This window comes from Pithys albifrons, chromosome 2 (genome assembly GCF_047495875.1).
Source record: "Pithys albifrons albifrons isolate INPA30051 chromosome 2, PitAlb_v1, whole genome shotgun sequence".
NCBI lineage: Eukaryota > Metazoa > Chordata > Aves > Passeriformes > Thamnophilidae > Pithys > Pithys albifrons.
The window spans coordinates 28,824,653-28,842,618 of record NC_092459.1 but is presented as its reverse complement, the minus strand read 5'-3'; the positions used below and the strand labels follow the sequence as shown (position 1 = coordinate 28,842,618).

At 35.7% G+C, this 17,966-nt stretch overlaps 1 protein-coding gene across 50 annotated transcripts in view; it reads right to left on the bottom strand.

The window, feature by feature from the left end:
• RIMS1 (regulating synaptic membrane exocytosis 1) overlaps nucleotides 1-17,966 on the bottom strand; it is a 319,637-nt gene that overhangs the window by 129,170 nt on the left and 172,501 nt on the right. For all 50 annotated transcript variants that reach the window (XM_071548592.1, XM_071548593.1, XM_071548547.1 and 47 more), the window contains 4 exons: nucleotides 8,314-8,381; nucleotides 7,455-7,565; nucleotides 5,483-5,582; nucleotides 1,046-1,169 (listed from right to left, as the gene is read on the bottom strand). In XM_071548592.1, coding sequence (XP_071404693.1) covers nucleotides 1,046-1,169; nucleotides 5,483-5,582; nucleotides 7,455-7,565; nucleotides 8,314-8,381 — 403 coding nt within the window. The remainder of the gene's footprint in view (nucleotides 1-1,045; nucleotides 1,170-5,482; nucleotides 5,583-7,454; nucleotides 7,566-8,313; nucleotides 8,382-17,966) is intronic.

The following is a 17,966-nucleotide window of genomic DNA, read 5'->3' as shown; positions in this document are numbered from 1 at the left end:
ATATTTTTCTGTTTCAAAACTAAAAATAAATCATATTTGAGACAGGCAAAAATTATAAACACAGTGAAAATCAGCAAATTGAAAATGAAATAATCATGTGTAAGGAGGAAACAGTTTATCAGCTACCTACAGGACAGTGGTATGTAGAGACTTAGAGCGAGTGTACATGAAATTTGAGAAGGTGACAAATTATAGAAAGATTTAAATCCCTTTAAATTTTTTTTAAACTACCCAAGAGTCATTTTTATTGTTAATCATATGTCTGTGTTCTGCAATATAAATTTCAATTTAAAATCTATGACTCATATTCAGTCCTATAAGACAGCTCAAAACATTCTTGATATCAATAAAACAACTATGACAAATGTAGGGATAATGTTAGTAATCTTACCAATTTGAACAGATTTTATTTTATTTCTAAGATCTGTTTGGGAAATCAAGAATGTAAGAATTGTTATCACAAACCCCAAACATAGATTAATAATAAATAAATAAATAATTTAACATGGTAATGGTAATTTTTGATGAAATTTTTTGTTTCTGTCTTTGATTTTGATAACAATCATTTAAGGGTAAATACAGTCTTTTCAATTTAGAGTTTTGCATTTCCTTTTTTTTAGCTCTTTAAAGAAGGCCTCCTTAAAATCCTATTGGCATTGACTTATCAGGATCCTGAAATGCTTCCCTATACTCATGAAGACTTGTATAAATTATTCTGATCTAGTGAAGCAGAAAGCCTGAAAACCACACTGAAAAGCACAGGTGTACTTAATTCCCCAATTTTCTTCTGCCACTTGGCGAACATCTTCATAGTACTTTCACCATACAGAGAATAACATTTAGATTTATATATATATATGTCATTTCAAAGACCCAAGACTGTAAAAGGTAGTGAAGAAAATGGAATATACAGAATGTCAGTAATAGAAAGTGAATTGTATTCCATTATTAAGCAATAAAAAATAATGAACTCACAAATAATCCCTTTAGAACACCCATTAGCATAAGTAATAACTGTGCTTAAGAAGCAAATCTTTAGCCTTACCCAATAGGCCTTGAAACAATAATTTCAACTTGAGGTTCTGATTTTGATTCTAAAATAATGTTGTAAACTTCTTCATTTGTAGCTCCAGGCAATGGTTTACCATTCCATTCTAGAACTTCATCTCCTTGAATTTAAAGAGAAATTTATCTCACTTACATATTCTTTTACAAAGAATGAAATTTATATTAGCAAGTAACATTGTCTGAAATAATTTAAAAAGCTGCGCTGAAATCCAGAAAATACTTTTTGAGACACTATCAAAATTCCTTTCCCTAGCATAGCTACACTTTGTACACAAAAACACATTAAAGAAACCACTTGTATAAACATATTTAGTATTTACAAAATTACACAGGACCTGTTACTGTGCTATGAAATGAAAGTCTTTTAAAAAGAGCCTTTATTAGTAGCAGTAATAAAGAAGGAAGAGGTTAAACGTCAAAAAACAGAAATAAATACCTACCATAATGCCTTTAAAAATCATGACATTTTATTATAATTTATGTACTCTACATTTTGATGTGTCTACAGAAAGGCCAGTCTTCACTGTTGTGTCAAACAAATACAAAATAAAAGCAATTAGTGTCCTGAGGATGTTGGGGGGGACACAAAGGAAAACATGAACAAAAAGTCAATTAGATAATATTTTTTCAGCTGGTCATTTCTGAAACGTAAATAGTATTCACATTACATTGTATTTTGGCCTTATATAAAAAGCTGAAAATCTTGAAGTATTGTTTCTGAAGAAAGATCAGTATACACAATTAAGCTGCAGGAACAATAAGGTAAGTTTAACCTCTTACACCCTACTTACTTAAAATACTTACAAGTATTTTATTATATGTATTGTCTTTATTGGCAATGACTTTATTAGATTAGTCAGGAACAACCCTGCAGATTCTGCCTTTGCTTCTTTCTGAGGAGACACAAGCCAAGTGATCAAACCTGCACTTGTTCAGAAGCCAAGAAAAACTGTCCTAACTGAAGTCCCATCTAATAAAACATATTGTTTCAATTTCTCCCTCTGTTCAGTGATTGCCAGTCCTTTTTCGAAAACAGTCTATATTTTGGTATTTTAAGATAAACTCCACAGGATATATCCACAGGATATCCCATTGGCTTTCATTCTTTAAAACATGAGTGCTTGTTGATGACAGACTTAATAAACATTTGCTGACTTTTAGTTTAATTTTCTACCATGCTATTTAGCTGATATGTTTTAAAATATTTCTGATATTTATTAGAGAATATTCTGCTGTGGGGGAACAGGAATTAGATATTGCCTAGGAATTTCCTTTAAAATGTATACAACTTGCTGAAAACAGACTCGTCAAGTTTCTGCTGTCATTCTGAGTCTATTTTAGAGCTAAAAACTGTTATAAACTAACATGATATTTCCCTGCTAAAATAAAATCTAATTTCTTTAGTGATAACTGGTTTAATTTATAAAAGCATCCCAAGCATTAGAATGGAAAAGACGTGGCCAGCTTTGCAAACTTATAATTTTAAAATGAAAAAACCCTTACATATGTGAAATTTCTAACTCTAAAGAAATGAGGATTTAAACCTAGTTTACACAGTAATGAATCTATCACATTTTGAAGATAAAATATGTGCAACATGACCGAGAATCTTGAAGAGGAACATGCAAAGTGTCTGTACCACTATTTTAGAGGGCTTAAGCAGATTTTTAAACTTTTGAGAGCCACTAGGAGATCAAAATAATAAAAAAATAATTACAAAGATGATGAAACAATCATCATAGAACACTAAATTAACAAAACTGACTCCACTTACTCTGTCTGAAAACTAGATGCAAATGGAGATTTGAGTGAAATGACACCTCTGATAGTTCTAATCAAATCACCACCATTCATCTTTCACTCTGTTCTTTTGGATCAGCAAAGCCCTTTTACATTGTCTCTTTCATCTGTGATGTATGTAAGACTTATATTCTGATTTCAGCTCTCAGTAACAGACATGGAAACAGGAAACCACCATTTAGATGGTAAAAACTCGAACATATGCAAAATCCAGCTTGTCATGGTTCTGTGCAAGCTGCTCTAACTGACTCTGCTTAAGCAGTGTGGCTGGACTAGAGATACCAAGAGGTCCCTACCTACCTCAGCTGTTTTATGACCCTGTAATACATTGCTACAAATTCAGGTGAGATGAATTCCCTGCTCTTACATCCCACTGTGGTAGCTCAGAGTTGCGAGTCAGTCACTGGAGCAGCTGTTAGACACCTTACGTTGCAGATGTTTAGGATAAGCAGCATATCTGCTCAAAGCTGGCTGGCAAACCCAGATAAGGACACTTGCACCCTTACGGAGGTGCTTTTGCAGATGAGGCATATATCCCAGGATATCTAAGATGCCTCTAGAAATGAATGTTAATAGATCTTGCATTCTACCCCCACTTACTTATTCATGGTCAGCAGTGATAGTTTTCAGACTTACACTGCAATCTCTGGGCTTTTTTATATTGATTTCTGAAATACTAATTTGGATTGCGAGATGTCTCTGGGGTTCAGCTAGTTCCAACCACTGCTCAAAATAGGGCCAACATGAAAGGATAGACCAGGTTGCTCAGGAATTTGACCAGATAAGAGCTGAGTTTCTCAAAGGAAGGATATACCTCTCCTGGGAAACTTCTTCCAAGTCTAAATTGACCTCTGTGGTTACATGAAAAAGGGTTTTCACAAACAGGATCTCCCTTATTCCAGCTTGTGCAGTGATCAACTCCAAGAACAGTTCCATCTCTGGGATCTCTAACGCCTCCTGCTAGCCAGGTCAAAACAAGAATCAGACATTCCAAGAGTCTCTTCCTTGTCAGTCTAAACAAACACATTTCTCTCAGCTTCTTGTACCTCATTTGCTTAATTACTTTCTGTCCCTCTGCCCAACCTGCTCCAGTGTGACAGTACTTCTTTGGTACCAGACAAACCCAAACTGGACACAGGACACCAGATACAGTCTTACAAGCACTGAATAGATACCACCAAGCACCTCTCTCAACCCACTGGCTACAGCCGTGTAACCACACTCTGCATGACTGGCACTTGCTGCAAGGACGCCTTGCTGACACGTTCAACTGAGTGCCCTGCACCACCTCCAGAGATTTCTCTGCCAGACTGCTTTCTAGCTGATTGGGGCTCCCAGTGCTTACTGTTGCACTGGGATGTTCTGTTCCTCATGCAAGACTTCATACTTGCTGCTATTAAAATTCAAGTGGATTGTACAATTACTCAAAGATTTATCAACTAGACAAATTTTGGAGTTTTTTTCTAAAGACAAAAGTGTGTTCTCCTTACGGCAAGGACTCATCCACACATTTTTGTGTGTTTTATTCCCATACAATGGAATGAACAGAATTTCATTCATTGAAAACTTGTGCAAAACAATGTACTTTCTCTGTGAGATAATTCTGGCTCTAAAACTATTTTTAGAAATTAAAACTAACCTTGAGTTAAAAAGAAAAAATCTCTAGACCAGACAATAGAAATTTATTACTTCAGTCCAAATAGTTCAAGATTAGTGGAGAGAAACTTATTTTCTGTAATTAGAAGTTGTATTTAAAATCTATAAGCAACTATTATATTTAGTGCTATCAATCCCACATATATTGGCTCAATAAAAATGAAAAATTAACAGATGCCAAAAACCAAGAGACTCATCATCCTTTGTACTTCTTTCTTACTATTTGCTTCATGCAAGTATCCTACATTTATACAAGTTGGCATAAGAGCTTCTGGGTTTCTGAGACACTGCATAAACTTTGCTTAGCTAGGAAAACACTTGGGAAGTAGTTGCTTAAAGCCATGATAAAAATATAAACCACGAAGAAGTAAGTTTGAAAACCAACTGCTGAGCATAATTCTCCCTTCATTTAGAAGCTTGAAAGTGCCAACAGCACAGCCATTTATTTGTAACTGTAATATATATATATTACAAAAATGAAATATTTCATAACCACTTTCTTGGCTTGTTTTCCATTTTTATTTGTAACAATTCACACTGAAAGAAACACTTATAAAATCCACTGTGTATGCAGTGTGTTATCCTTTAGGTGACACTATAGTACAGGTAAAGTAACTGTAGTGAGTTTTGCTTGTCACAATCAGTTTAAAAGCAAATGTTTGCATTGCTTCTGTAGAGTGTAACAAGCAGCTCCTGAGCTGGCAAACAGAAATTTACCAGTGACACTCAGTGCTGACACCAATGTTGCTGAGGACTTTCTTTTATTTTACTAATACATCCAAGGAATTGCAGCTAATAATAAATAAGAAATGGAGGCAACCTTGGCATTCCATAATTACATTATTCTATTTTTAAAATATTAGTATATCACATGATCAATGTTAATATAAGTTAACATTTGCATTTAATAGGGCATTATTAAAAGACAATAAATTTTAAATGTAACTGATTGATTTACCTGCTCTGAGATGCCCCACCACATCAGCCAAGCTACCTTTCTTCACTTTGGTAATGAAGGCACCGAGTCGTCCCAGTTCTGTCATTTTTCCTCCAACAACCTGGTTAATCACAAATTTGTGAGTCTCCAAGCCACAAACCAGACATCATATCCAGAAAAAACATATAGATAGATCAGTTTTCACATTATTTTTAAAGCTAAACTTGAAATACACATAAGCAAACCTATTGTGAATTTAGGTTTTACAGAAGACAAAAAGAAGTAAAGCTGACAGAATGAATACAACTGATATTCCTTTAAATGTGTTTGATTAATCAGTCTTATGAAGTTTGCTAAATATCTATACTTGTTGCAGAAAGAACAGCTCTTAATAAATAACCAAGCAATTGCACTTTTTACAAATAATTATCGTGCTCAAATTTAAATTGTAAGTGTGTATCAAAACAAGTGTATGAAAAACCAAAATGCAATTTGTAGAACAACTTAAAACTTAGTAAATACACTGCTATGAAACATGGGAAACCAGCTCACAAAAATGTATACCCAGGCCCTCTCATCCAAGCACATGACATGACAAACCAGTAACTCCTGGCTTTTGTTAAACAGAATTGAACATACATGTTTTTGAAGATGACTACATGCTACAGAGATCAAGAACATCAGAAAAAAAAGTGCCTTCAAAGGATCAGCTTTTAAATAAAATATAAGCATAGAAAATGCAGTCTTGCTGGCCTGCTATTTCCTTCAGCTATCTTACTCTTTCCAGTCGGGTAGGTTTTTTTTCTTTTTTTGGTCAGGAATATCCTATTAAGAGTTTTATAATAAAATGAAACAGTGGAATGTTCATTAGGTATTAGTTTCCCATGCTGCAATGACAATAACGAGTAGGAGCTTTAATATCCAAAAAGGATCCTGAAGCCAACAGTATTAGATGTAATTATCAGTGAGGGCCTTAGTTTATGTTACACAAAACCAAAACTTGAAAAATCGAAGAGAAACCCTACGGTCCAAATTTCCTACTAAGATCAACCTTGTTTCCCTCACATATTCAAATAGAATTGCTTGTTGCCAGCAAGGCTTGTGCTATAAACTACTAATCATTTAGTAGAGTGAAGTTGTTTTCATCTTTTATATAACTGTGCCACACTATCTTGCTTCAAGGTGGGAATATTTCAGATTTTGCATTACTTCTGTTGTTCTCAGTGGAGAGAGAAAGACAGCCAAACTAGATTCAGTCATCTTTGCAGCTCCATAGATTTAAAAATACACATGGAGAGAGCAATGCTTGAACGGGTACACTGTACTCCCCATCAGCTTCAAAAGGAGCACTCTTTCAAGTGTTCTGTCAAGTTAGAGACAAGAACCTAAAAGCCCGCTACAGCTGACTAAGTTAGGGATTTAAAGCAATTGCACAGTGCTGTCAATATCCCTGTTTTGGGGCACTAGATTAAGGAATTACATTTACTACTACTGCTACTGTGATTTAAGAGGGGGTTTTGCAAATTTTTGTGTAAATTTTTGGTTTCTTTCTACAAAATTTCTGTTTTCCAATGGCCATGTTCATTTGAAACACTGAACTTGTAAACATTTGCATTCATCTGAAATTTATGTATGTAGTTTATAGGACAAATTACTTGACTGCATTGCAAACAGTACAGCCAGAAAAGGCAGGACTTCATTAGTGTATGGCAATAGGCAGTATGTCTTCTGGACAGGAAGCTGAATAAACATACCCTTTTTAATCAAAGCTGTTCAGCTCCTTTTCAAGGGTGATTGGAAGACTGCATAGAAGGAGCAAATGTATTTACATTCATACTTATCTCTATTGCTTTCAAAACTTACTCAAAAAGAAGAATACACTTGCTTTGTCAAAAGACCATAAGACTAGAAAGTCCTCTGATTTAGTGTGTTGGACCTCTGTGTCTAAGGTCAGTGGAACTTTCATTTAACACACAAACCACACAATACTTACTTTTAGCCCCAGTAATGCACCTGATTCTTTTGGCATAGTTGTTCTCTTGTTGAGAATAACACGGCCAATTAAGCGATCTCCCTCTTTGGAAGGCTGCCACGTTACGGGGTGCTGTTGGAAAAAGCAAGCGGTGGAATTAAAGAAGTGGGACCATCTTCCAGTATTTAGATGCAAATGTATAAACCAATAGAATTTCTGTAGCATTATGTCACAGTAGACACAAACATCCTTCAGATGTGTTACATATCACACCTGAGTGTTCTATTATTATATCTGCTGGACTCTGGTAACATTAAACATTTATGCATCCTGTAAGAAAATCTCAGCACTAAGTCTACACGTAGAATTATGATACATTCTAAAGTTCAATAGAATTAAACTTTTAAAACACACTATAGGCAATAAAATTAAACATTAACTTTCAAATTACATGACCCTGAAAGAGCACTTAGAAATTCTGTTCTTTAGAATAATAGACATTATACAGCTCTACCATATGGGAGTTCACTATATAATAAAATCAAAATGATCCTTTCCAACTCCAAGTCAACAGAACAATTAACTAATCTTTCCCAGAGCAGCATCACACTCACAAATGCCTTTTTTTTTTATTGTGATTTGAAGTGAAAGCTAGTGTCATGACTATGAAAGAATTAAATTAAGGTTAAAATTCAGGCAATTTTACAAATATACATTTTGATGAAAATTTCTTTCTGATTTCCATTTCCATGGTCCTCTAAACCAAACTTTCATATAACTTGTATAGAATATTTTTTATGGTCAAATAACTAAGCCAAACTGTAATAATTAGTGAATATTTTAATTCATACTTATGAACCTCTTTTTTTCTATTTCTTACCGAACTAATAGGGGATGTCTCCCTGCTGTGCCACGTGGCAGGATCCAGCCAGTAATAATCCAAGTCACCTGGAAGAATATGAATAGAAAGAAATGTGTAATCTCTCAAACAGAGAAAGTCATATGAACAATTACTGCTCCATGCATGGATTTTAAATTGCAGTAGTTTAATGAAGCAAATACAAAACCTTTACTATGACTGAAATTAATGTCTCAATTTGAAAACAGTGGTTAGTCTATTAACACAAAAACAAAAACACATAATAATGCTTTTATTTGGACCTCTGCCTTTTCATGAATTGTATCTCGGAATTTGTTGTGTGTGCTATCTGGTTTTTCCTTTGTCCAGAATTGATCCCAGAGTGTCACATTCACAGCCCTCCTCCTCCCCACCACCTCCATAGCAAACACAGAGGACTACAGCTGACAACACGAGGGAGAATACTCCACAAAACAGGCACTTATCTCCAGTTATGAACAGAACAGTCAGCCACACTCTAGAATCTGCAAAGACCAACACTGTGATGACAGGTACCGTGCAGAGAGAGAGACACAGGAGTTGGTAACAGATAATAAAGCACCAGGGGAAACAGCCACACAAATAGAGTAAATAGTACCAATAGCAGGTACAAGGCTGCAATCTTCTGTTTCACTTGGGACAAACATTTATCCTATGTTCATCAAGAATAAGCCCATGAATTACAGTGGTCTGGAAGCCATCAGCCTATCGGGTCAAGGAGGACACTGTGGGTAGGATTTGAGACAAAAGGCAGCAAAGCATAACACCAGTGTGAGTATATATGAATTTATGGAAAGCCAAGGAAACCACTTCAATTTGATTCAATATATTACAGCTGTAGGAGGCTGACTTGGTAACAGAAATCTACCAACTTCACTGGCAGCTTGTCTGTGATAGAGGACTGATGTAATTGTGCACTCTGAGGAGGAAAAGGACAAGGCAGGAGTTGCAAGAGAAAGAATAATGGGCAGTGAAATTCAGAGCACAATTTTCTTTACAAAGAGGAAGTGTGTACCTGATATTTGGAGGGAAGTAAGACAATGATGTAGGCTAGATATGAGACAGATACAGTAGGAACAAGGCTGAAATACTTCTGTGCTAGCACTGAATATATCTGTGAGATTTGAACTTTGAGGTTTTTTCATCCTTTTTGGCATTGTCATAGGTATTAAAAATGTGAAAGTGTCATTAGAAATGAGAACTTTTCCTAATGCTCTCTTGGAATAACAGTAGTATACAAAAACTTGATCTAAAATGAAGAGATATTTTTAACTTTAATCTGAAAAAAAACCCCACCGTGATTATTCTGCTATTTAGCTTACAATGCCTCTAATCATGGAAACAAAACCCCCACCAAACCAAAGTCTAAACCATCACTAAAGAGGTTAGCTTCAGATCTTGAAGGAAATAGTCACCTCTCAATGAGGTGACTATCTGCACCTTAGATACTTTTCACTCTCGCTTTGCAGAGAACATTGGTCATCTGAAATATGTTAGTGGGACAGTGTGATAATACTGATTTTTGAAAGCATAAGTGATCTTTTTTTTAAGTCTTTAAATTATTACATCCCAGAGTTAGGATTTTAATGGAACACACTTCCCTAAAAATATTCCTACTAGCTCTTTGCAAATAATTTAAAAGTTACCAGGTGAAAATCCTAATTAATCATTAAAATCAGGTATTTATTGCCAGTTCTCTCTAAACTTAGATACTCTATGCCTTTAGAAAACATTTTTTATGTACACTTTAGGCAATACATGTTCATTATCTTACTTTATAAAACACATCTCTATAGTACTACTGCTAGATGGATGTGTGCTAGTAAGAGTAGTGATCTCGGAGAAGCCCAAACAAAGCAGGCAAGGGGAAAAAAAATACTTTTACATCAAGAGATTATTTTTTACTCTTTTTCTACAAATATTTAGATGTTGATTAGTAGCTTACCATTGCAGAGATCTAGGAATACATAAATAACATGCAAAATTTTATGATTTAAATTATAACTTCAAAATTTGAGATTTTCTCTTAAAAACACCTACCAAAACTGAAACCAAAAAGCCCTATACATAGAGAACTCTCTCCACTGGTAAAAGTCACTAAAAATAACTAGTAAACTAAGAAAAATTTAAGACACTATAAAGAGGAAAAAAACCTACTTTTATAAGGAGCAAATAATTAATTTATAGGATTAAACTGCTTTAAAACACTTTTAAAATATTTTTTTAAATTTAAAAACATGAACAGCTTAAAAATAAGTCCCTGTGAAAATATAAATATACTGTATCATTATTTTTTTACATTCCTGATATATTTCTAAAACATATAAAAACACATTTCAACTTAAAGCATATTGTTAAAAACACATTTGTATTTTTAATACATGATTTACCTAAGACAACAGCTTGAAACAGAGTATATATTTGAAACAGCCTTTTTTCGTGAGGGAATAATTAAAAAGTTGTATCCCAATGGCAATTAAATACTTTTCCTGTTAACATGCTGCTACTCAATTAACTTTACTCTTGCATGCAGGGGGATAAAATAAAAAATTACAAGACACAAATGTGTCGAATTTTTTTTCCATGAGAAGCCTTTCTCAGTCTTCAATCAAATTTCAAGACAGCAAGTAAAACCCTTAATAAATTGGCAATGGTTTTGTAGCCACAACATGTGTCCTTTCAAAATAAAGGGAAAGCAAAATTCACACCACCAGAAAAATATTTTCTCTAAAATACTTCATCTTCAGCAGCACTATCCATTCCAAAGGCTTATGCTGCAATATTGTGATTTCAAGTGAGATCCTGAAAAGCTGAGAAGTGCTGGAAACAAAAATCTTGTCTCTCTTACAAAGCCAAAACAATCACAAAATATAAGAGAGTCTGTTATTGTGTATGACCAGTCATTCTGATTTTCAAAGAGTCTTAAATGCTAGAGATAAAATACCCCAAGATGTTTCCCAAATCCATCCAGATACATTCAGAGATCACTGATATTCAGCAAGGAATGCACTTCAGTGTTCTACTCAAATCCAGATGCATTAGATTCACAACAGTTACTAAGGACAAGAAGCAGTGCGTAATGATAAAAGTCAGTCAGCCCATGTTAGGCATTTAAATGACCCTAAAATGCATCTGAAAATTAATATAGCAGTTCTAGCAGATAACTGAGAAACTTAGACAAGTATTTTTAAGAGACTGCATCTAAAATTACTCTGCAAACTGAATAGTCAGACCAGATGTATCTAATTAACACATAGAATAATAGAATGGTTGGAGTTGGGAGGAACCTTAAAGATCATTTTGTCCCAATCCCCTCTGACACGGGCAGGGACACCACCCACTAGGCCAGATTGCTCAGTTTCATCCCTGGCCTTGAACACTTCCAGGGATGGGGCATCCACAACGTCTCTGGGCAACATGTTCCAATGCGTCACCATGCTCACAGTAAAGAATTTCCTCCTAAGAATTTCCTTCCTTCCTTAAGGAAGCTTAGCAGAAGAAAAATTAAAAAAATCTTTCTAAAAAGATGTAACAAAACTACCCAAAAGTCAAAAAAAAATCCAACCAACAAAAAATTGAACCAAACAAAACCACCCCAACCTTACAGAAAATAAGGAAGCAGCCATGGAAGCAAAAGGAGTCTAACAATCATGGAAGATTTGAATAATTCCTACATAGAAACAGAACCAGCCCAATACAGAAGAAGGAGAAATGCAGTTCAAAGACTGACCAGCTGTCACAGATGTTTCATTTTCTGGAAGAATCAACTGAAAATTGCCTGTGAGTTACTAACTTCCATGATTGAGTACCAGAAAGCATACAAAACAAAATTAGAAACACACAAAATTTAACACAAACAGCAGAGTATGCAAAAACAATTGAGATTATTCTGCAACTATGTAGTCCCTAGTTATGAGTACCTAGTACCAAATATTTGCCAGTCTAGAATACTATCAGAAGAATCTGCTACCATTTGGCTCTATCAGCAAATTATGTGTAACAGCAGATGTCAAATACATTCAGTTGAGCAGGAGTCTTTTTTATATGTTATGCTAAGAGTCACACCAGAGAAAGTGTCTAAATGAAACTCACATAAGGTAAAAACCTATGTAGAAAATCATAGTTTAACAGCTAAAATTGGTAACAAAACCCTCTCAAAGTATTCATTAAGCAGGGTCTCCAGACTTTGTCTGGAATATAGTATCACAGAATCACAGAATATGCTGAGTTGGAAGGGTCCTACAAGGATTATCAAGTCCAATACTTAGCCCTGCACAGGACCATCCCCAAGAGTCACACCATGTTCCTGAGAGTATCAACCAAACGCTTTTTGAACTCTCTCAGGTTTGGTGCTCTGACCATTGCCTTGGGGAGCCTGTTCCACTGCCCAGCCACCCTAGTAATAGTCAACACTCACACTACTGTTGTAGGCGATAAAAAAGAAACATATTTAGAGTTGTGACTTGACCTCAAGCAGAAAAGAATGGCTATTAATAGGAGGCCAGAACTGAACTTCAAAACTTTCCCGACAAACTAGAAAAATAAACTGAAACAAAGAGGACCCAGTTCAGAGTCAACAAGGAAATGGTTTGACTTTTAGACCAGGATAAACAAGTGTAGAAACAGGGAGAAATCCACCAGTTGAGACTTAGCTGTGCAGAAGATGAGATGGATTTATTCTATCACAATGGTAAACAGGAAAAAGTAGCATATAAAACTGGCTGCTCTTTGAAAATTACTGCCCTTGCACTTTGGGAGTTAGCCAGAGGAGTTGGCTGGAGACCAGGCTCTGGTGCCTTGCCCACTTTTGTCACCAAATACCTCAAAAGGTCAAAAGGTCAAACTGGTGAGTAATTTAAGATTTTGTTATTGGGTTTTTGGTTTGTTTGTTTTGCTTTATTCTGCATTATGTTTTTTCTTTCAGTACCTTTGCATCTAACCAATACCCTGTAATGACAGTGACCTTGATGACAGCTCAGTCTCTCAGGTTCTTTCCTTGCAGCACAGAGCAGTTTTCAGAGCAGAATATTTAGCATACTGAAGTGTAGCTATGAGGGAGAGATGAGTTAAATTTAATGGCCAGAAAGCTATAGTCAGTCTGGTTTAATAGTCCTTTACATCTGTATAATCTATTACATAAAAGAATCAAATGCTCTCAAGAGGGACCAAAACTGGACTAGGGGATGTGGGGCTAAGTGTGATTTTAAAGTATCTTTTAGATCTCCCAATTCCATGCTATTCCAAAGGCTGGAGGCAAGCTGCTGTTTGCCCACTGCCCATAGCACAGCCTTGAATCATCCCAATGCAGGGTGTCACACCTCTGCATCTCTCAATCCTAATCCTACTTCACCTTCTTCATCAACTTTTACCAAGATATGCAAGAGGTCTCTGGACTGCAGTTTAAGGCTGTCTACCACAGTGAGCAGCTGGAAGAAGAAGCAGGAAACTACCTTCTTTATGTAGCTATAAACAATTTATTAAGTGTGAGAGAAAGCAAGACTTTGATCTTAGCCAAAGGTTCTCTCCAGCTTTGTCCTTTCAACTACCTGCATAGCTAAGGCTGACCATTGCCTCTTGCCAGCCATAGCAGCATTTTGTCTTCCTGCTGCTGTTCCCTCTTTGTTTTGACTGCTCTTTAACCCCATTTTCTCCAAAGCATTCCTCCATATTCTGCCTTCAGTGAACTCTAATTCTCCCCTAAACTCTGATGAATTAAATTAATTTCACACATTGATTTTGCAATATATATTATCTAACAGAGATGTTATTTTCAAGAGGATAAAACCTTTTTCATTACTTATTCTATAATACATCCTTAGGATTAATTCTCCTAATGAAAAAAATACTTTTCAAACCCAACTTTTATAGAAAGTGCCACGCACTACTTAGATAGAGGTATTTTTGTCTTCAACACAGTGCATAATACCAAAGGAAATTGCAGTGGTGAGTCCTTCCTCTCACTTTCTCCTGTGATCCTTTAGTGACTTAGCTGAAGACCTTATTTCAAATCTGAAAGAAAAATACTGATGCCCTTCCCTCACCAGAAAGTGCAATGCATCAATATGATTATGCAGAAATAATGTAAAAATAACCACAAATGTACATTTATTACTACCCATATATTATTATAACCATAATCATCTATTATGTCAAACAAACATATTTTTATTCTATATACATGGGTTTCATTATTTTTCCCCCACTAAATAATCTGCAAAAATAAAAGTAACAGAATTATATTCCATTCTGAACTTTTAAAAATTCCTAGCAATAGCACAATTCAGGAGACTGAGGACACATAAGTCGTCTTCTGCCAAAGAGAAATAATACACAGAAATGTTTACTTGCTTCCTGAAGTAAATTTCTAATTCCTTACCTACGACTTCTCCAAAATGCAGAAGTCATAGTGCAATAGGAATATTATTTCTTTTCAGAAAACACATTTACATTTTGATGTGCACTTTCAAAATACAGATTTTTTTCAAAGCTCGTTCCACATAGTATCGCTAATGTCAAATCATATTTGACACTTTTGAAATATAAACATAACTGAAACACAGACTTGGAAGCAAAATGATTTGTTATTCCCTGCTTAAGACAAATATTTGCTAGAATTAGTACTTTACATTCTGGGGACACAACATCACAATTTTTTTAAAAAATACAAAATATAAAAATATAAATAAAACCTCAACGCTATAAAGCTCAGTATTTACCTGTCCCTGAATGAAACGTATGGAGCAGAAACTGAAGAAGCCCAGCAAACATAGCAGCATCAGCAAGAGAATGGTTAAAGCACAACTGGCATCTAGGAGGTTGCTGAATTCCAGCCTGCAACTGTAGCAAAACTGTAATGCAAGCAAAAATCCCCTTCAGTGGGAAGGAGATGATATAGAAGTCATAAGGTCCTTGCGTCCTGATTCTAAGCCAAATGATTCTGCAGTGCCCAAACATTCAACACCACTGACACCAAAGAGGGCTAACGAGAGCTCTTGTCATCAAAACAAATCTCTGCAGTGTAGTGCAAGCATCGATTACTGCATTAGTTCATACACGGCTGCTGCAATGACAAGGAGTTTCAGAATCTAGGAGTTAATGATTTTAGGAATGCAGAATTAACAATCCTCAGGAAACAAGATAGAGGGGAAAAATAAAGCTTCTTCCTTTCTGGACAGAAGAGGAGAAAAAGTTTCTTAGTGCTTTAAACCCAACAGTAGACACAAGCTCAGGTACGCAAGTAATCAATACCACTGCTGCAGTTATTATTTATATTCAGTTGTGGTGCACTGAGCAAGTTTAATGAACTGCATAGACGAAGGAACTATATAAGGAAAATCTGGCTCTTTAAATTTATTTAAAACATCCCAAGCTGTAGATTTGCTTCTAGAATGCTGAAAACACAATGGCCCTTGAAAAAAACTTACCCTTTTTTACAAATTAATAGGATAATTTCATTCTTTTTCTATGTAATAGATGTGGGGATGGAAACATAATTTTATATATGGAAAATATATTCAGAAATACTGGAAATAACATTTTGTATTCCAAATTATATATTCATGATAAAAGAGAAAAGCAGAACCAGCATATTTAGGAAAGCCAGATGATTAGAGAATTACAGCTAATAGAATTTGCTAAATTATTTCATCTAATTTAATCATATCCAAACCATACAACAAAAAAACCTATTTCTTTGGCAGAGAGACTCTTAGTCTGTACAAATGGATGTTTCTCTGCAGCATATCTAGATGCTGCAGGACTTCCCAAATACAATGCAGGACATCCAAAATACAAACCCCTACTGTTTAGCAACTAAAATGCTAGAAAGCAAAGCAAACAAAGAGAAACTTAGAAGGGATAAAATATAAATGGTTAAGCTAATGAGAGCTTAAAGCTTTTTCATATTTAACAATATATAGACCTATTAGTAATAATGAAAGTACACTTAATCAAGTTGTTTCCCTGTAATTCTGGATCAAACCCAATGTACTGAACACTGTCTTTCACACACTCTACTGCATGTCAATCAACAGCAAAAGCTACGGTTGACATCTCTGACCACTGCTGACACAGTGTCCTCAATAGCACTATATTAGCAGGAAGACAACACAACTGTCTAACTCTGGGGTTTTTTTCATGGACGTGTCCTTGTTAGGAGATCATTTTTTGAAAGAAGATAGTGATCATCTGCTACTGACCAGGGAACATAGATCCAGCTTTCTCCTTAAGCCAGAAATATTTCTTGCAAAAGCAACATAAGACAGAGCATGCCAAATGCCTGATGCTTCCACAGCTCATCCACTGATCCTTCCGCATTACTCCTTGAAAGACAACCTCCTCTTCTGCCAGGGCACGCATTGAGGGCTTTGTTTCACATATTACACCTTGACCCTGAACGTTCACCTCACCTTGCAGCACATACTAAGTAAGGAAGGGGATTTTGCCACAATGCAACTCAACAGATCAAAAATTCTTACTTGCTAAAACGTCAGAATTTGTAAATGAGACTGCATTATATAGGCAGGCTTTTTGACTTATTTGAAGTGTTCCTGTCATTCCCATGGCATGTATGTGTCTGTGGAAAAAAAAAGTGAATTGCTTTCCCAAATGCATTTAGAAATGTTGTTTGGGTCCCATGGTGTTGTTGAACTTCTCAGTCTACCATTCCTCTACATGTCAACCTCTCTCTGCTCCTCCAGCCTCCAGCAGGCAGTCCTCAATGCCTATTTTACCCACTGCTATCCTCAGACATGAGATCTGCCTGAGGCCTGACTCAGTAGCCCAGTCTAACCGCTTCAGGTGGTAGAGGTGTCAGCAAGTATTCAGATGGTAAAGTATCTGCTGAAAAGTAAGGGAAGAGAGGAGTCACAGAAGAGTGTTCTAAGCTCAGAAGGGGAATTTTGCAGAATAGGACAGGGCCACCAAATTCAGTGTACATGGCACATCCCTCACGGTGGATCAATTCCTCCAGCCCCAGTCACATAGAGCCTTTCTGGCTGCCCCAAAGGCCCATCGACAGCTCAGGAATCCAAGTGTTAGTAGCTGGTTTATTTACTTTTACATCCATTGCTAGTATCAAAGGAGTAGGAAACTAACTAGAAACCTAGATACCATTCTAGTGTCATAGTAAAACGACATCATTAAGTTCTAGCACTTTCAACTTTTGCTTTGGATAGCATTGCCTTTATAATCTCAGGAGGCTTTATCCTTGCAAATGATCCTATTGCCACCATCTTTTGAGGCACACTAGACTATGTATCTCATACTTAGATCTTGACCATCGTATTTTAGCTTTTCATAACCTTCCTGCCAATAGGTGTTCGAGATCATAATCCATGTATGTTACTTCTGCATTTAAATTTCGAAGACCATTAGGAAAGCAGGAGATTGAAACAATCTCACACAATCCTACCATTATTCAAGTTTTAAGAGAACAAATTCAAAGCATTAAACATACTGTTCAGCTTTATGCCCGGGTGAAAATGCAAGTTTCCTCTAAACCAAAAGTTTTACAACACCTTTTTGAAATGAGGAAAGCCAAAGAATAGTCCCAAGCTTAATTCAGCAGCACAGAAAGAGAAATTAAAGGAAAGGAACACCTATACTGTAAATTGGAATTGAATTTAGAAAACAGC